A 21,148-nucleotide genomic window follows, 5' to 3' on the forward strand; every position below is an offset into this window, starting at 1 on the left:
GATGGAGGGAAAACAAAAACATATATGAAGATGAAACTATATAATTATTACTGTAAAAATTAAATCTAGCTGCTGGCTAATTTTGCTGGCAAAATCTGTTGTTTTGAATATACATGAAATTGTAGCTAAGAGATTTCAACAATGTTCTTCCCTTCTCCCAGTTTCTTTTGTTCTAGACTGTGTTACGCTGTTGCATAGATTGAAATGAGTAAAACTAAGTATTTTAAATCAGAGCTTCTTAGCTATCCCCCTCCCTCCGTTTCAGAGTACATCTAGAGAAACTGATCATTAAACCTGGAGGAAGCAAGCCAGAGGAAAGTAAGTCCTCATGAAGTTAATAACTTCAACACATGAAACATGAAAACACACAAAAGACACAGGGGGTAAAAATGAGTTTAAAAGTCACTAGGCACGTGTGTGAAAAGCATAACAACCAATTTTACCTAGCAAATGAGAGGCAAGGCAGTGGACAAGAATTTATAATACCTACATTCAGTTCCTCAAACTGAACTACAAATACACTGCTCTGTTTTTGAGAGTTTTATATTTTTATCTACTTTTACTCAATTAATCTGTAAAATACAGAGACGAGTATTAGTCTTTTTCTCTCAAGTGTGATGGGATAGCAGAGACTGGACCTTATAGGAAGTATAGTAAGAAAGGAGGTGATTACATGATATGGGCATAGGACTGAGAATCAGAAACTCCTAAGCTTCTGCTCTAGCTGAGCCTCCAGCTCCAATTGTAAAAGTAACACCTATACACTTCACACTAATGACAGTAAATTTGTAAATAATTTTATGTAACAGAATGCTGCCACTTGAACTTTCTCTCAAACTCTAATAGTTTCCAAATTTTTCCTTGAGCAAGGTTTCCAATCTATTTAACCCTCCTCCTACACAGTTCTAAACACTCTGGCAACAAGCCCTGCATGGATGCCAAGCTATCTTCTACGCTTATGCAGGATGCTTCTTATAGGTGGTGCTTTTCCCCTGCAAGGCCCTAATTTTCTTTAGTGGAATGAGAGAGAGTTTCTGACCCTGAGTTTCTAAGAGTGATGGTATGATACAGTAATAGAGGTATGACTTAGAATTCTCTTACTTCACATGAGAAAAAAGCCAAAATCTAAGTCATTCATAGGAAAATAGAAGGGCAAGTAAAATAATACCTGACACGAGCATTGCAGTATTTTTTGGCATATTCACTCCAAGTTCCAAATCTCCTTGGAAAAAGTGCCTCAATCTGCATGAAAAGCTGTATAAGAAAAAAGAAGTGACAGTGACAGATTGCCTTTAAATGTAAGACTATTCAGAAATAATTATCACTTGTTACATGATTATTTTGTTAAGCTTGCATTCATCCGTTGCGAAGAAAACACATAGCTCGGTGCACACACAAAGGACTTCCATAAGAGTATGGATGTGTCCTCAGACGGGACAGCTATAGGAAGCCCTCAAAGAACAGAATACCCTGAACAGCATTACACAGTGCCAAAGACTTGGAAAAAGACTTAAGCTGAAGGAGATAACATGGATGAGAAGACGTTCTTCCTAAAAATGCAGTATTTGTCATTCGCCAGGTACATGCACTTCTGCAAACTTTCAAAGGAGGTATTCCATGAATACCATTCTTCCTGAATGCAAGAAACCCTACTCATTCTTAAGTTTTATTTCAAAAAATAGACAATGCCAATACAGACAGAAATTTCATGCCTTCCTTCCCAGTTGAGTAACAGAAGGTAAACAACAGTCCGGACAAGCTTAACAAGAAAGCCTACAAGCTGTGTTACTGTCATATGTTTCTGGATTCAGAGATCACAACTAGATCCAAGACAAATTGTTAAGCAGAAGTGGAAAGGAAGCAGCAGTAACCCAGAATGCCCTCCTAATTCCATTTCCCTGCTGTCCTCTTAAGTATACTGTACATCATTTTCGCCATTTAAGCTTTCATATGACCTAATCACATTCTAGAGACCTCTCCCCAAAATAAAATTACTACAGCTGGATTTTGTCCTTCACAGGCTTTTTTCAAGACAGAAATTAGAGAACAGAAGAGGAGTATTAAGAGAAAAATTAGTATTTATTCTCCCAAGTGAAGTGCTGCTATTTTGACAGAAATCTAAGCCAAACAAGAAATCTGCCTGTAATTATTTGCTATAAATGAATATAAACATAAACGAATAATGCTTTGCATTTTCTATGCACATTCCATTTGAAGACTTCATAGAGAGATTCTACTTATGTTATAAAACTGATTAAAGTAATGATTTTTATACTCTTCCCTATAAACCACAGCAGAACTTTTGTATCACTACAAAAATCTCTCAAACTCTCCCATTATCAAAGTCTTGAGAATTTTGACCACAGTATCATGATCAAGAACAGCTTATATGTAATTTCTTTGAAAGTCTTAAGTGATGTTGCTTACTGATCTTGATATCAACGCACTGTATAAAATATAACACTTGCTAAGTTCAGTTCTCCTCCCAGGGGTGGTTGCAATGTCTTTGATACATGTGCAGGAAGTTTCATAACTACCCACACCCACAGATAAAAATACTCATTGAAAAGTTTTAACCAAATACTCATAATACATCAAGTCCTTTTTCATATTGTGGCTATCTTTTCAAGTTGTATTAACCTCTCTAAACAAATTAAATTGTTACAGGGTCTTGGCATAAGTCATACTTATACATCAAGAAACTCTAAAGTGCAAAGTATTATTTATAGAATCCTTATAAGTTCCTTACACACAAATTAACTCTTACGTTCAATTTTTTTCCTATACTTGATTAAAAAAAAAAAAAAAAGCCAATTAGTTGGATTCAGTATAAGATCACACTCTCCTATCTGGTCTTCCCCAATTCAATAAGTTGAAGAAAGAAAAATCTTTCTGGATCACAACAAGCACAGGATATATATTTTCCATTTGTGCAGTACTAGTGAACATGAGGAATACTAAAAAGACCAGAGGTAAACAAAGAACTTTCTAAATCAGATCAGGAAGCAGAAGATTTAATACAAGTTCTTGTATATCAAGAACTCTCCTACCCAGTAGGAGCAAATAGAAAATAGCCTGAGCTGCAAATTATTTCACCCAACAATCCAGTCTCTTATTAGAAGTTAATATTACCTGTAACAAACAGCCTCATGTGATCTGTGCTTAAGCTTGACACAAGTTTGTAAAACATCAGTATAATCAACTCAAACCAAAAGACACTGCATTACTTTCTCCTACATGTGCTTCATAATGTAAGTAGTGCACTGTTTTATGCCCTAATGCATGCAACTGTACCTATTCAAAGAAATTATAAAATTGTTCATTCATTACTTATACCAGCCCTAAGAACAGCATAATATTTCTAATACCTCTTCAGGTCTTCCTAGAGCAGGAGTTCCAGTAAGAAGAATAGCTCTAACAGCTTTCTGCACAATTGGCAACAAAATCTTGCTGCGGGTTGCATTTCTGGATTTCATATAGTGTGATTCATCAATCACAACTACCTTAAAGTTTTGCCTGTACAAAGTGTCTACTAAAGTCTGTGCATCAGTAGTTAACAGGCCGTATCCCAGAATTGTCACTTTGCTGGTTGATATTCTCCTTAAAAGAGAAAATAAAGATGTTCTGTTAGTGATTTTTTTACACTAGGATGAGAAACAAAAGGAAGAGATAGGAAAATTAATATAGTAAAGAAATTATACAAAACCCAATTTTTATTAAGAAGGTATGAAGGCATATTTTGTAATGGTTAATCCAAATCTGCTGTCAGGCCCACTAATAATAATACAGGATTTTGGTATTTTAAACTTTCTAGCAACTGACACTTCTATAAATCATGAATATTTCTCAAGCATTCTCAGAAGATACACCTTGCATTTATAAACAAGTTCTAAGATTTTATTTGGTTGCCTTGGTTCAATTTGTGCTTTTCCAGGAATATCAGATGGGACAAAACCACCTTCTGGACAAAAAGTTACACACTTGTATCAAATCACTATGAGCACAATTTGTAAACAGCGCTGAAAAACTTGAAGTAACGTTTCTATTCAAGCTACCTATGCAAAGCTACTTTTGCTGTATATGCCAAGTAGTCACCTTAATAGTAGCCTGAAACAACTAACTGGCCTGTCTTTGGGACGTTGAGTATTGTGAAGATAGTCTAGGCTGACCCTCATCATCTGAAAAAACTCAGTACACAAGTTGTTTATCTAGCCTTTTTGCCCAAACAGTATACAAAGAAAACAAAAAATGCAGGGAATCATGAGGCACAAGACAAAAAAAATGGGTATTTAGGTGGAAAAGAACTTCCTACAATAAACTCAAGGATATATTTAGGCCCAAGGCACCAACTTATTTTGAAATCACTAGAGAGCACTGTGGCCCTTCAGGAGCCTCTGAGCAGCACAGGAACTCTTTCAAGTTGTTAGACGAACACAAATTACCGGAATGAGAGTCATAGCTGGTCTACTCATCTGTCAGACACCAGTGCTCTACTGGCATGATTTTTATTTGTTCCCTGGTAGTAACAGACTAGAAGTACACTAAGCTGAAGTTTTCTTTACAATTTCAGAGGAAGAAAGTATGTGCATGTGTACATTTACGCCTGTGGATATGGGAGGAAAGGTACTGGTTAGAGCACCGGCACTATGACCAGTGCATTACAGACTCTGGGTAGTGTTGTGTAGATAAATGCAGCAACCAGTGAAAAAATTCCCTCTATTCCTCTGTGGAGAGTGGAGAAAAAAAAAAACAGTACTTTTAAAATAAAACTACTTATTTTCAGCTGAACCAGTTTACTTATTCAAAAAATACCCAATTTCAAATGCAATTAGAAGTTATGACAACCTAGACCGATGACCAAGTATGTTTTAACTTCTTAATTAATTTAAATAGGTTAAAAACAACATTCAAGCATTAAATTTCATTATTGAAGTTTAAGAAAAGCAAATTATTGAACTGAGAGAAATGAAAGGCTGAACATATGGAGGCACAATTTAACGAAGTGCTAAACAGATTTGGTAGTTGTATATCTTCTTGCAGATGCATAAAAACACTTTTTCTATGTTAAAATATTAGTTCGACAGCTACTTCACTCATAGCTAGGAAACCTCCTGGGAGTTAAACAAACAGAAAAATGTGTTTTCCTCTCTTCTTATTGTGAATACAAGTAAGTGATGACAGTTAAGGTCTACTCATTTAAAAAAATCTTAAAAGATGAACAGAATTCTGTTTCCTAATTACTTTTGCCAACAGTCATGCCCTTTATTCCATATTTTTAATGTGTTCAGCACCCTTCTGTGTTCAGCATTGTAAGCATAAAGTTTTCATGTGGATTTTTAGTGAATAGCTAAAAAGGCTCATTGGATCTTTATTTTAGTTCCCTGATTATTTAAGTTCTTTTTTTTTCTTCTTTTTTAAAGTATTCTCAGTTGGATTTATCTGGTTACCACAAGGAAGTTTCAAAGCTACCCTCTCATCTGCATGTCTTGGTAGTCAAGTGATTTTCTGATGCTCCCCAGATACCACGAAGTTCAATCTTCATTATCCAGAAGAGATGTTTTAGAACTGTATCTGGACATCATTATTAAACCAGCCAAGTCATATATAACAAAACAGACTAAAAATATCTCTGTAATTCAGTATTTAACAGGAGAATTATGTTAATAACACACAGCACTTTTAGTCACTTCTTGACGAATTTATGCTATTAAGTCTAAAGATGGAAAAAACAGGTCATGATGACCTTTTCAAGCATTTAGAGAGTAGTTATTCTAGCTTACAAAGTTTTTCAGTGCAGTAAATACAATTTTAACAGTAATTACTTCCTTATTTTATAGTGTGCTTCAGAAGTCCTCCAAAAACCAGGTTCAAAATGTTTTACAGAAACTAACGAACACAGGCTAATTCATCAAAGTTGACGAGTAACTGTATGTGTTCAATTTAGAGATACCTTGAAGGAATCTAATTTTCAGTAGACAAGCACTTGCTATTTTGCAAAAATTGGACCCCTCAATTTCAAAGGAGATTAAAAAAACCTACCATAAGCCCAACTCTCACTCATTTCAAAGATAAAGCACATAAATGAAAAATCTTTCATTAGGTCCCTGGGATCCAGATCTCCTGAATCCTAATTTCCCATTTTAGCCATAAGCTATACTCTATGTTCATCACATATATATTGCAATCAGTTCACTGAATGAAACAAGTCTTTCTACAGAAGAATAAAGAACTTTACTCACCCAGTATCAGTTTTGTTCTGAATGATGATAATATCATCTGGAGAGAGTTCTGGTATCCACTTCTCCATCTCATCAACCCAAGGATATCTCAGAGATGAAGGCACTACAATTAAGAGAGGCCATTCCTTTTTATAGTAATAGGAAATGGCAATTGCTTGAATTGTTTTACCTAATCCCATCTGGGAAAAGAAAAAAAAACCAAAAATTTAAAAACTGAAGTCTGTGCTCAGAAAGTGTACTCCATTCAGAAAGGCCAAAAATATTTTGCCAAGACAACACCAGATAAAGGAAACCAAACCAAACCAAAGAGCTAGTTACATAGTATCTATTGGATCATCAATTTGTTACCACAGATCTTTTATGAAAGATGTTTCTGTTCAAATCTATTAACACATATTGCACTTGAGGAATACTTCTGTTCAGCTCATTAAAGCTAATAGAAGCATTTCCATTCATTTCAAAAGATTTTGGTTCATGGCTTTGGTGGGATAGACTACAGATGACCACTTCAACTCCTTAAGCTGCCAAAAGCCTTTTAAAAAGACTGTTTGAAGCAAAGATAACTCTTTGTTGAGGTTGGTTTTGCTTCTAGGTCCTTTTTACTAAGTAATATCCAAGTTGTATTTTTTTCACATGTATTTTTTCACATATATTTTCTTCACATTTTTTTTGTGTAATATCACATAGAAAAAGTGGTATATATGTAGGCAGATAAAAGACATCAGTTAAAAAAAGAAGTTATAAGTAAGTTTCAAAAAAAAGTTATAAAGTCAAGTAGTATTTTAGGAGAACACAGTAGTCCAAAGATTTATCTATAAACTACCAAAAAAAAAAAAAAAAAGTACTTTAAGATTAAGAAACTCTTCCTTTAAGAGCTGCCAGGGATATAATATGCCTCTCTCTATACCATATTATATATTCTCTATACAAAAATCAGTAAGTTCAGTAAATAATTTAGGAAAAAGGAAAAAACCTGCAAATCTCAGCACTGCAGTTACACTGAGCTTTTTGTAACAGTACAGTAACAATTTTTTAGGGAAGTCTGCTGACAATAATAGAAAAAGTAAATAAGTGCTGCACCAGTTTTGGGGGGGGGGGGGAATGAAAAAGAAAAAAGCACAATTAAAACTCCAAACTGATGTGCAGTGGAACTCCCCTCCCCGCCCTGAAGGAAGCCAATGCAGGAGGTATGCTAGCTCCGCTCACTGTGAGCAGGAACACAGCAAATACAGCGCAAACCCTCCAAGGATATACAGGCCTAGCACTGACACCTATTCCCTGTGAGCACCACGTAGAAGAGGTTCAAAACTGAGCAAAAAGATGCGATGGGAAAGATCAGGACTAAAATTTACCTACAGCTTTCTTTTCTCAAGTAGCCCCCTTTTTACCCATTATAGAAAGAGTTTAGAAATACCTGGGTTTTTATGCAACTGCCCAATAAGCAAAGTTTTTTTTTTTTTCAAATTAGTAGACCCCTTTAAGCAACAAAGGGCAATCATGATCCAGTGTCATTATCCCATTATGTATTTGACCATAAATTAGAAAAATATGAGGTGTCTTCTTAACATGAAAATAATGACACTGTCCAAAGTTGCACAGGCAACTGAGGGAAGATCTATATGAAGATCTCTGCTTTAACCCAGCAGGTCAACAGCACAAAACTATTGCTTTCATGAGTAGTGGCTAATCGTTTCTCTTCATTTTGTAGCACAGAAAAGGAAGTCCTGTTAGTGGGGAATTTAGATTTATAGACAAGGTGAAGGGTAAAGATACAATACATGGACGCATTTAACAAGCAATTATTACCACTAAGCTTCATACTGTCAAGGTAGAAACTCTCCCATCCAGTGAGTAACATACACAGATAGAATATATGAATCTAAGATCCTAAATTTAAAAAAAAAGTCAACATTTTCCAAGAGAATACAGCTATTTTCTTTATTTGCTCACATTGCAAGAAATACCTCTGGGTTCCTGTTAGGCACTAAAACAGAGACTGGTCTCAAGATATTCCGTTTAGGTTTTCCACAGAGTCCAGTGAATGTTCTCAGTTTAATTGCTGCTATCTAACTACTCGCAGTACAGACATAAAAGAACAACTTTCTTATATCCCCAGTATGAAGTTTAAAAGGATTGATGTAAGGATATCACCAGGAGATTTCCCAAGTACAAGAGAAAACATAATAAGTATCCCTACTATTACTAGAAAGAAAAATAATCAGAGAACTACTATGATACTAACTCTTCAGAGAAAAAATACTGTAAAGTTTTCATTAAAATTTTCTTGATGCCTATTTTCTACAGCTCTCAATGGTGCAACATACAAAATTAATAATATTTGCCAAATAAAATATTGAATGGGCACAGCAAAAAACATAAACAAACTCTCAGTAAGCACTAAACCATGGTGGAATGCCATAAACAATGTTAAGACAAATCACAGATCAGCTGACACTTGAAGTATAGGCTTAATTTTTGATGCAATAAATGGCGTACAATCTGAATAGGCTGCTGCAGTGAGGAAGACAATAAAAAAGATAATACATAGGAGGATACTGGTTATTTAAATGGTCATAATTTGGAAGCGAAAAATCAGGAGACGGTTGAAACACTTTGCTAAGGAAGAGATTTCCTTGTCAAGACAAGTGAGTACTTGCTGCTCTTGAAAAGCCTAGTTCCACTCTCCTTCCTGCAACCCTCCCTTTGTGTCACCAATAGTGCTTAAGCCAGCTGAAAACAAATCCAAGAAAGTAAAATAACAACAACAACCACCACCACCCCACCAAATCAAGTCCACCACCACCAGACCACCAAAACTCCATTCATTTTTAGTTTGTTGCCAGAGCATTCCCCTGACTTGCTGGACTGCCCAGCCACTTGGTGCGCTGGTGATGATTCAAGCAACTGAGTGGAAATGACTAAGAGACAAAAGGCAGGTCTTTTGGCAGCAGTGCACCCATAACCTAGATCCTGTAAAGCCAATCACCAGTCTGGATCATAAGACATGTGAGAAATTAGGGGGGGGGAAAAAAAGGGTGGGGGGAAGAACATTTTGTGGGTTTGTTTTTTTGATTTAAACACCTCCTTCTCAGTCCTGGAAGTGGCTAAAGTGGAAAAACGGAGAGTTTGGGGGAAAAATAAAAAGGTGGTGTCTTGCCTGCCGCAGGAAAGAAAAGTAATATATTTTTAGAACTTCAGATTTACAAAAAGTTCTAAGTTGCACTTCAGTCTTTAAAAATAGAGTAGCTTTATTTCAAGCATGCTGCATAATACAGGTGTATGTACAGTATTTGTAATAATCTCCAGTTTTCATATGTAACTCTTCTTTTTGTATACAAGTTCACAATATTGATGTTTTCTTTTATCAAAATTTTGTTCTTATTTTAGAGATACATCAACAGGCAAAATACATGCTACTACACAATCCTTCCTCTGCTGCCAGGCCTATTGCCATTATGATTTAAATAAACATTATTTATTTCGGAATAAATATAACTTGCAGAACTTTTTATTGCTAATTAATTATACATAGCATATTTTCTTTCCCAAGGAAGGAAATTAAAAACTTTGTTTTAATGAACAAAGAGCTATTGCGGATATTTCAAATTTTCCCAAGCTTCCCTTCTCACCTCCCCTGAAAGCTTTTGTTTTCTCCGGTTTCCAGAAATTTCATATTCTATGCAGGGATAGTTTATCTCCAGTTGTTATGAGATTTTTATACTGAGGAAATGCTTTATTCTCAATAATCTCTCTCTCTCCTCCTCTCTGTCCCTCTTCCTCTTCCCCTCCCTCCCTCTCTCTCTCTCCCTCCCTCCAGTGTTTGAAGAAACTTGCTCAAATTAGAAATGGGAGACTACCTCAACCCCCAAACATTGCCACTTTTTCAGTAAGGTTTTGTACTGATGATACCTGAAGAAAATTATACTTTATTACAAAAAGCTGTGGGAAGAAATGATTAACTAAAATTTCCCTAACACGAAATGAATTATTACTTTTCAAACCTATGAAAGACATGAATTTCACTGTTAATACTTGGTTAGTACACTTAAGAAAATTCATCTTCGGAAGACATACTTGTTCAGAATCCATCTCCTTGGTCCATGAATATTTCTTAATCCATTAAAAATATCTACCTATACAGTTATAAAAGTGCTAAAAATCAACTGAGTTAATATTTTTAAGACTTCACAGTATAGGAGATTTAACCTACCTAAACACAATTAAAAGTCACCTATGAAGTTTTCCTCATAGGCTGTTTTAAGCTTATGTCAGGTTTCATTTTTTTCCATTTAGATGCATTCAGAACATCTAGTGAGTCTCACAGGAATTATGCGTCTTTCATTGCTGACCTTTCAGCCCACATTGCTCAAACAAAAGTCACATCTGAATAATGTGTGTTAAAATAACAAGAATAGTGTTAAAAGAATAGGAACATTACTTACCTCATCAGCAATCATACACCTAAATAAGAAACAAAAAGGGGAAAAAAAAGTCAGCAGAAATTATTAGTAAATACAATAGATAAACCAATACTTATAAATAGTTTACTAAAGATTTAAATTATGGATTTACTGCATTAATGATAGGGGAAAAAAGTAGATTTAATTTCATCTACAATATCTTTGAAATCAACTAAAAAAATGTAATTTTGATTATGAATGTAAAAATAAGTATGGTAATTATTCTAAAAACATACTCAACTTGTTAGTATTAATGAAGAACTTACACTGTAAAATTGAATTGCTACTTCAGTCTAGTGCCATATCAAATATAATCTTGAGAGAAAATTTCAATGGAAAAAGTGCATCTTCAATTTTATTGTCTTTCAGAAACGGCTGAGTGCTATTTTTGCTAGTTCATGGTTAAGGATGATTTATATGTCAGAATGATATTTAAACAGCTGCTTTCCACACCTTTCTCATTTGTTTTGAAATAAAATGGACACACCATATAAATTGTACCAGCTAGTGTATTAGAAAATGAACTTGATTTTTTTCCATTTCAGAGTCATTTAGCTAATACTACTTCACATAAAGACAATAACGACTCCAAGCCCACAGTCAAAGCTAGTAAATCCTGTTCAGTATATTTACATTTTCTAAACATCAGATGCTACCTCTGATATAAATTCCTTACAGATATTTTAAGTTATGCCTTCCTATGTACATTCTAGCTCAAACAGGGTCTAGGGAACTTAAATGCTTCTAGCCCACACAGACTTCCTCATCAAATCTTTGAGACTGGATGAAGAACAACGGGAAAGAACTCGACTGACATTTAGCTATGTCATTTAACGCATGGTGCCTTTATAGTGTTAACATGATTTCATTGGGTCCATGTCCTTCATATGCTATTCATTTGCTTAGATTAAAAATACCACTTGGAATATCACATTGGCAAGCAAGGGACTCACCCTCATAAATTCTGCAGAAATAAGTTTAACTTAAAAAGAAAAATAGTTATGGCTGCAGACAATTTTCAAAAGATCGATCATGGCTGCATCTTTCCAAATAGGTGCACTGGACTTCCTTGTTACCTCAGCTATTTTACAAACTTTTCCAAGCAGCAGCAAAACAAAACAAAAACACACCAAGAAAAACACCCAGAAAAGCTATCCAATTCAACAGCACTATCTAAAGAGTTACAAGAGTTTGTTCTACCTCTTATAATAAGCAGATAAAAATATATATATATATGCTTGTTTGTTTGATTGTACACAAACAAATACAGAGGAAGACACTGGAATCCAAGCAAAGACTGTGAACATAAGAGCAGACACGATCTATTCCCTTTAAGTCATGCAGCAGACACGATCTATTCCCTTTAAGTCATGCAGCAGACAACGACTTAAAGTTCCCTTTTCTCCTGTAGCCACTGCAGACAGCATGGAACTACAGATTTGCCAAGTATTTTCTGACGAGACTCAGTGATGGGAGTTCCAAGGCAAGGTCTGGGGCAGGTACCAAGTATGAATTCCTGCACCTTCGTAAGAACTGTCGGAGTTCAATAGTCATACCTCCCTGGGCTTCAGTTAAGCAGCAATTAAATGAATCCTCCAGCTCTTAAGTAAACTCGAAAGTTTTTCAAGCACCGTACACTTTCTCAAGTTTTCCAGAAAAGCAAACAGGGAAAATAACTCCCACCATTTGGTATCACAGTGCCACACAAAGGACACGGGCTTAGTCAAACCATTCAGAAACACAGCCCTGACTGCCATTGCTTGAACTAAATGATAGCAGTAATCGAGCGTCAGCTCTATGCAGTGCATCTCTTTGGTCCAAGGCTTTATAAATGTTTACTGACAGAAAAGCAGCACATCTCAGAAATTCTGTGATATTTCAAGCTCTGGAAGGGAATAAGCTTCATGGGCCACCATTCCTCTGCTTATTTTCCCCCCAAGCTCAAGTACCCTTCTGGCTTATGCTTTAAACTTCTTTTCCCCAGTAGCTTTCAGTAATGGGCACAAGCTAATCTTGCTGTATTGTTCTGGAAGATTTCTTCTTATGGTCTGTTGCCAGTCTTCCCAAGGAAACAAGCTTCCCCTACCCCCACCGTCACATAACTACATACGCACCCACTGCGCCCTGTAACCCAAATGCAGATGTTCTTTCCCTGAAATAATGCAAAAGATCTTCCAGATCTGTGAATCTATAATAAAATTTAACACACCAAGACGACATAACATTTCTGTATTTTGATACCAAAAAGCTTTTAAGTGATACCGAACAGCTTTTTTAGTGTCAGGTACTCTGAAGTTAGTGTACCTACACAAAACCACCAGAGGTGTTTTCTTTTCTTTCACTAATGATCAATGACTGTAGCAGCACCATCGACTTATATCTGACATAATGCCCAATAATATTCATCTTGCCCAGTGGCCAGAATGGAAATTTCAGTGGTCAAAATAGCAATCTCAGCAGAAAATATAGACTGGCACTTTTCAGACATGACTTGCAGGATGTTTGATATTGGCAGAAATAGGGTATACTGTTGCTCGCCGGCCCGTTCATTCTGCCAGTGTAGATTTCAACATCATAATCTTTCTTTCAAGCATCTAACATAAAAAGTAATTCAAAATATATTTTATATAACTTAAGGTTTTTTTCATATTTAACAAACTATCTACTTGTAATAGTTTTGGAATGTCCATCCATCTGTCTCCTGCATTTTAATTGGGCATATTTGCTGGGTTTTTTAGATGTTTTCATCTCACACGTGGTAGAGATGTATGAATGAAAACAAAGAAAGAAAATAGAACAAAACAAAAAACTCCCAAACCTGTACAGATTTACAAAGGAAAGGCAGACAGGAAGAGACTTATTTTTCGTGGCAACTCATGACTGTGGAGCCATGATGTCTGTAATCTGCAGCTGAGCAAAGACATTTATTTGCAGACAACTAATATGCAATTCCAATTTTAAAATAATGTTAGTTTTTGCTCACTTCAAAGAGTGTTTTTTTTTTCCAATTGATACCCATTGTTAATTGTTTGAACTGAATTTTACAGAATAAGACTTCCTTTTTGCAGAATCTTTTGGAGGCAGTACATTAATCACATTTTTGAAAAGACAGTTTGAAGCCTGAAATCAATTGGAATGTTTAACAATCCAATGCTGCTGGTTTTTTAAAACCCTCCACACAAAAGCAGAAAACGAGTATGACCATAGCAACCAGCTACAGAGCAGAGGCATCTCAAGAATAAACTGAAGACATTCTTCAACAATATAGTATATTTAAACCTAAAGGATATCAGAGCAAAGGGACAAATATAGCAAAAACCAGAAGTACACTCTATCTGAGTAGCATCTGGTAATAAGGAAATGTGGTAAAGAGAACAGGAATACAAGTGCTCCTTGCCAATTTGTGCTCACAAATATAGCAATTCTCAGCATACCAAGCTATATTTTACTGTAATTGCATAAATAATGAAATGTTAATAATGCCACTTTAGACATAGGCATTTTCTATATACTTTCAATAAATCTACGTTAACAAGAGCCACATATTTCGAGAAATCAAAGTGAGAATACATAAGATTCTATTGTATTGTTCTTCGGTGAACATGAACGAATCTTTGTTCTTCTTTTAGAATAATAAGCTAAAACGAAGAAATTCAGAGTGATTTACAAATTGCTTTAACAATTACAACCTGAACAGCAATTAAAATAAAAAGCTTTAAAAATACTTTAACCACAGGAACAGATGTGTCTCTATAAAAAAAAGCATTTTCTGCATTAGAGTGAACTGTAGCCACTTTAACAACATCAGTATCTGCAGAACAATAAGCAGATGTTGTGATTTACTTTTTTCACTCATTCTCACACTATGCACATAGAATGCTGCTGTAGAGCATCTTCTGGTTTTATGCCTATTAACTTTCAGTTAAAAAGTCCAAAATGAAGTAGCAAGGACAAATTTGCTGGCTTTTAAATGTTTATAGAAACTCCTCATTTTGTTGCTGGCAAACAAATGGAAGCACAAAATAATTGCCATCGTTCATCCGTAACATAACCACTCCTGAAACATATTCATGATGAAGTGATTAACACAGTTTTCTCTTCCTTCAGCAGCTCTACAGTACCAGAACAAATAAACAGAGATTCCATGATAACATCCATGTGCTTAAAACATAGTTACATGATGAAGGACTGCAGCCGGTAGAATTCTCATCAATGTTCTAAACTCTAGCATAACCAAAGATATAAAGCTGCTATCCACACATTTTACAGATGATTCACTAGTTAATTCAGATTGTGTTGTGTATGGATCTATTCACACCCTCCTGAAAGAGAACAACTGTCCACAGCGTATCTCAAGAAAGATTAAGGGGCTACAGACCTGCCACAGGAGAAAATACCAGGAGAGATAGGCTTGCTTTATCTTTGAAAATAAAAACTGAAATGGAATGATTATTCCTCTTTTATCTGTTCTATAAATCCACAAAACAGGTAAATTCCAGGGACAGAAAGTACTATCAAGCTAACAGACAATGTTGGTACATAAGTGGCTTGTCCTATTAATACATTTAGGCTAGCAATTGGAAGGATGTTCTTAGTTATACTAATAAGCTCTGGAACAGTATCCACACAGAATCATGGGGCAAGAACCTAATTCATTACAAGGTGGAACCCAAGTTTTGCAGGGCATTCTACAACGTGGGTGCTTGTGGCAGCAGAAACTTTAGGACACAGGAGATCTTCTCCAAATCTATGTTCCCAAATTGACAATGTATTTCATGCTTACAGAGTTATAAAAATATGGTACTTCTACATAAAACTTCCATCCTAGGAAGTCTGATTGTCTTTAAAAGTACTATAATTTGAAAATAAATCCTTGAGTATGGTTCTCACCCATCCATTCCAAGATAATCTGAAGGAAAAATCAAAGGCAGCAGTGGCAAAACTACTTGGAGGAAGTGAGAAACAGCTCACCAAACATGGAACTGGAGACAGTGCAGACTGGGGGCAAAATTTCCCCTTCTTTACCTGAACGTAACTAGCCTGCACTGCTTCTGAATCACAAGATTTTTGCTTTTGTTAGTATTATCAGAAGATAATATATATGCAAAAATATAATAATTTTCACTTTGACGTTTCATTTTGAATTATGCTGCAAATGTTTATGGCTTTTCAGTGACATTTTGCTATTTAGTTAATTATTAATCCTCTTCTCCCACACAGTGCTGAAATAGCTTTGTCATAAGTAGTTTGGATTTTCCGCCTATACTTGCAACCCATCAATTGTTTTTTGCCAGTTAAACTTTGGACTAGACACATCACAGACTGATATGAATCAAGTGCACAGAACTGCTTTTAAAGCCCCAGTTAACTGCTCAGAAAAGTCTCTGAATCTGTTAGGTCCTCTGTTAGCATACAATTAGCAGCACGGATCACTGTTCCTATTCAAATTCCCAACATGATGCAGTTTGAAAATTGCTGATTTATCCAAATTAATTAACATTTTATTGCTATTTACCTTGATCAAAGTTTTGACATGATACACAAGATGAGTTTATGATACAGGTAGCAGTTAATAAAACTAACATAAGTGGAAACTGAGGATTTTTTTAATGACTGCAAGCATTTTAGAGCATTTATCCTCTATAATTTTCATAATTTTAGAGTAAGAGTCTTAAATGTGTCTGCTTAATGTAGTTACAAAATATTACAAGTCCAAGATTTGTCCACTAGACTCGAGGGCAATGAAAAATAGGGTATAGTCACATACTGTATCACTGAGAGGGAAATCATCAAATGTCTCCAGTTTATAATCACAGCAATACCTTCCCTATCATTACAGCTCAGAACACACAGAACTCATAAGATAGCCAATAGTTACATTAAGCTGTTAAAAAGCAAGACTTTACATTTTGCTTTATATAATCTTTAAAAATATGCAACCTCTATTTAAAGCAAACTTCAGTATGTTCTATATTATTGCAGTCAGACAAGCTGCCAACATGAGCATAAAGGTTCCATGCTGTCAAAGGAGGAGAAACAGATCTTCAGATATACTTGAAGGGACAAATATGTATTTTTGTTTCACATATTTTGACTGCAAGAAGACAGACTTCTTGTTCTCTGAATCTGTTCAATTAGTCATTTCCTCTCAACTGGTAGTTACTCAATTTGAGCTTCATCATGCATATCCCATCTGTTCATATGACACCTTAATAACAGTTCTATCCAAGAATACAAATCAGAGCTATGATACTCAGTTTCATATCCTGTTATAAGCTCAGCCCACATGGTCAAAAGTTTCAGAAAAGCAGGAAGAATCATTTTAGATGTCTCAGTTACACTTACCCTCAGCAGCAGAGTTCAACCATACAAAGAGCATCACAGTCAATGACAAATTCTTTCAGCTTCTTTCCCATTTCATTTCTAGAGGTTTCCCTTCTTCATAGGGAATTCTGTGACTAGCATTTGAATCTATGTCCATTTATCAAGGAAATCAGCTATTTTTTCCTAGCAGAAAGTATCAGAAGCTCAGTGGGATGCATTGCATATGCTGCTACAGTTTTCCTGGTATTCATAATCCTTTTGCAATTGTAGGGTTAGCAACAGGCTTCAGATACAGCAATACCTTTCATAAATAGAAGGAAACAATGCAGTCTGATCTCCACTTGGATTCAGAAACCATCTCATTTCAAGATGTATTATGTATTATTCAAGACGTAGTTTTATGTTAAAGCTTGAAATAAGTTTTCCATTGAAATGCAAACACAAAGAATTAAACAGGAATATTTGTCTGAGAAAGTACCGTGGTAAGTGAACATGCATACAGAGAAGAAAGAGCAAGAGGTCTACTTTGTTGGTTCACCTCAGGTGCACATAGGTCCAAAATCTTACTGTTTACCTCTCCTCACAGAAAAGAGAGCCAATAAAAGCAACTGAGGTTACACACAAAATCCACCACTGTGTGTTTAACGCTTTCTTCTAAATACGAAGAACTTCACAGTTTAAGGGACCACGCAAATCTGGATGAAGCAGAACCTCAGAGCCAGATATTCAAGAGTTAGCATACAACATCAGAACACCCTTGTAAGGGTGTCAAGTACCAAGTAAAGATACACTTGCAGATTCTTACTACAGCATAGCCTGGAAAGAAACCAGAACTTAAGAACAACCAAGTAGGCAAAAGAACTAAGGAAGAAAACCATAACCTAGGACAGCTCTGGTCAGAAAAGTTCTAAGTCTAGAAGAGCAGAAAGGGTAATTTTTCAAGCCTCGGAGCACTGAATGAGCTCCTGGACCTGTAGATGCCAAGAATATTGGAATCAACTTTGTAGAGAGGAAGGAGAAACAGGTATTTTAAAAAATTATGCAGATGAATTAACTGGAGAAACAGAAGGGAGGCTAGGCTCCTAGGCTAGGCACTGAGGCTAGGCTTGTGTGGTTATGTGATATAAAGACACATGAAAATAATCTGCATCAGAAAGAGGTTAATGCTAGAACAGTCTCATAAAATGAGTTTCAGGGAAAGAAAAAAATGTTTAAATGAAAATCATTTCATTTCTGTGTGTCCGGCTTACACTTAGGTCACCTCCTTTTGAAATTTTAGCAGTATTACTGTGCAAACAATGCAATTAGAGATAGTTACATTTATTATGATTACTTGAGCCAGGTGTCTTTGCAAGCACAAAGAACCGGTTTTTGAACTTTATTCTTGCAAGAATACAGATTAACAACACACTGGCATAAATTTACAGCCTATATAGGAAGAATTCTATTAAGTTTTGCAGTCAGTACTAGATATTTTTCTTATAACTACAGAAATATTTTACAACAATAAAGATTCTGTCTCAGTTAAACAGTTTGTCTCCTTATACATCATAAAAACTTCATGGGATATAGCAATCCAATACAATTACTGCTTGCTTCTACAGATAAATTAACTTTCTGATTTCTGATTTTCTGATAACAACAGTTATTTATCCAGAAAAAATGGTAAGAGCTGCAGGTAACTTTTCCGTGTACTTTTCAGAAAGATTGTCAAAGCAGTAGCACTTGATTTCTTAAAACATTGAAAAATTTTGGTACTACTCAAACAAATTAATGTTGCTTTTGCTAATGCAGTCTTTGGAACATGTTGTACAGAGGAAGCACGCATCTTCCTTTCACTAGTGTGGGTGTCCTGATATTCTTGGGATTCTCACCTACTCATGTGAGTCAGTTTTATATAACACTACAACATATAATTTTCCTCCTACTCACAAGCCAACACTTTAGCACTAACATCTTAACCATGGGTTATTTAAGGAATCTGAACTTAGTACATTTTTATATAAAACTGCGCAAGCAACCATTACATTTGTGTGTCAGTAATCACAGCACACAGTCCTAAAACTAGAACAAAGAGAGATGACTTCCTTGCAAAAATAATCAAGGTTGCTTCTCCAAAAATAGAGCCCCAAAAGATTTAAGCTAGATGATACCCTTCCTGTTGAATTACACTAGGTATTCAAACCAAAAAAAAAAAAAATCCTAAAGCTAATGTATGTAAGATGCACTAAACTGCCGCATCTGCAGTGTTACTGTCTAAAGGAGCACAGAGGAGAATGGTTATGCTAAGTCTTATGCTCTTCTCCAACACTCCTCAACCTGTAACTGAAGAAAACATCTAAAACGCCCCATTGTTTATTAAGAATTTAAAAGTATGAGAGCACATTAGCCAACATACTCTAATATTTCAGCAAGGACAAATACGTGTGGACCAACACTTATCAAAATGGTTAAGTTGAAGGTTAAGCTCAGAGACTATGATAGGTTTTTAGACTATATTAATTGGACTGTGTTAACTGATAAAAATTCTAGGCAAGATAGCACCTAACAGTGATAGTATATACTCTTTACCCATTCAGTCCTTGGCTTCAGAGATGAAACAGTTCACCAACTGACTCTATGCAATAAAAACTGACATTAGTCAACTGGAGTAGTTGGAGTAACATCAACTAATTTCAAGTACTGACCAGCGAGGCTATAACTTCAACCCAGATACCAACAAGCGTGACTGAAATGCCTGTGATCAACAGTAGCTCTTCATTAATATGTAGTCTAATGACCTTCAGTAAAAATTAGTTACTTATAATTTCCTAGTAAACGCTGCTTTCCCAAGTGAGCCATTCCTGCAATGATCTCCACTGTAAGAGCTGGAGAACTAACCTCTTCAGGTCTTCCTCCTTTAAAGTTAGCTGAATCAGAAAACAGAGGAAAGAATTATCTAGAAAAGTAAATAGTCTCTCTATTTAATAGCTCTCTTCATCTTTAATAGTTTCTCCATTTTCAATAGTCCCCAGATTCAGGTATCTTTCCCCTCCAGTACCCAAGGCTCTCAGTCCCAGCATTTAGTTTTCTCCCACACCTGGTTCCTTTTCCATACTTTTCAAATACTTTCAAACCAACCATCCACTCAACTTTTGACAGAACATCCCACTTCTTTTCTGACATTTACCTCTGAACTAAGCAGTTCTGCTGATCTTTTCCACTTGACTTCATCTTTTCTACTGTAACTTGTAACCCCTTCTGTTCAGTAGAAAGGCATCATAAAGTATGTGGATTTAAATTGTTTACCCATCTGCCTTTTGGGCAATTTTCTCTTTGTGCTCATGTTCTTCTTTTCCTTCCAACTTACCTTAAGCAAACTAGTATATTTGTTTTAGACCTTACATTTCCTCATATTTAAGCAGGTGGCTTCACATACTTAAAACCAACCACCTGTCCACTTTCATTCTGCCCTCTTCCTGACACTCGAGTTAGACATACTGATTTATCACCACGGATTCTCTGGCTGCCAACTTTCACTGCACACAGCTAACACTAAACTCATTTCCCCTTTCTTTATCACTGTTGACAATCTATTACCTGAACTGCCTACACTTTCAATCCTTATCTGACTTGGCTGCTCTTAATTCTATCAAATCATGCCCTACATTTCTAAAGTCTGCATTTTCTTCTATATTTCTGTTGCTAAAAGTCTACATTTAAGTCAAACTAATTTCTCAGATTACTACTGTTGCTCTTTTTTGTTCTCCTTATATCCTTACTTTATCCTCATGCAGATATCCTATCTTGAATGATATTCCACATTCATTTTACTGACGATGCATTTCTTCTTGTTCCCTCAGAGCTGCTTCCCAGTCCCTCCAGCATCACCTCCAAACAAGTTTTCCCTGACCGTGAAAACACTGCAGAATTTGGCTCAATCTCTTATTCATTCTTCCTGCATCTGAACGTCATTCTGCAAGCGAGCATCTTCATTTAATCATCTCTCTCTCTCCTTTGGCACTTCTCAGATGTGAAATGTACCATCAAACATCACAAACTGAAGTCTTAAAGAAACCACACACACACACACACACACACACACACACAAAACCTCTCTTTAAAACACATTACTCCCAGAGTATA

At 35.7% G+C, this 21,148-nt stretch overlaps 1 protein-coding gene across 5 annotated transcripts in view; it reads right to left on the reverse strand.

Annotated features, from left to right (window-relative positions):
- Positions 1–21,148, reverse strand: part of ZRANB3 (zinc finger RANBP2-type containing 3) — a 56,342-nt gene that overhangs the window by 20,840 nt on the left and 14,354 nt on the right. For 4 of the 5 annotated variants that reach the window (XM_026089017.1, XM_026089016.1, XM_026089019.1 and 1 more), the window contains exons 4-7: positions 10,682–10,700; positions 6,240–6,418; positions 3,369–3,600; positions 1,169–1,254 (exon numbers count right to left, since the gene is read on the reverse strand). In XM_026089017.1, coding sequence (XP_025944802.1) covers positions 1,169–1,254; positions 3,369–3,600; positions 6,240–6,418; positions 10,682–10,700 — 516 coding nt within the window. The remainder of the gene's footprint in view (positions 1–1,168; positions 1,255–3,368; positions 3,601–6,239; positions 6,419–10,681; positions 10,701–21,148) is intronic. The other variant, XM_026089021.1, reaches the window with a different exon arrangement.

The sequence above is a fragment of the Apteryx rowi genome, unplaced genomic scaffold (genome assembly GCF_003343035.1).
Source record: "Apteryx rowi isolate R43461 unplaced genomic scaffold, aptRow1 scaffold_8, whole genome shotgun sequence".
NCBI classification, from domain to species: Eukaryota; Metazoa; Chordata; class Aves; order Apterygiformes; family Apterygidae; genus Apteryx; species Apteryx rowi.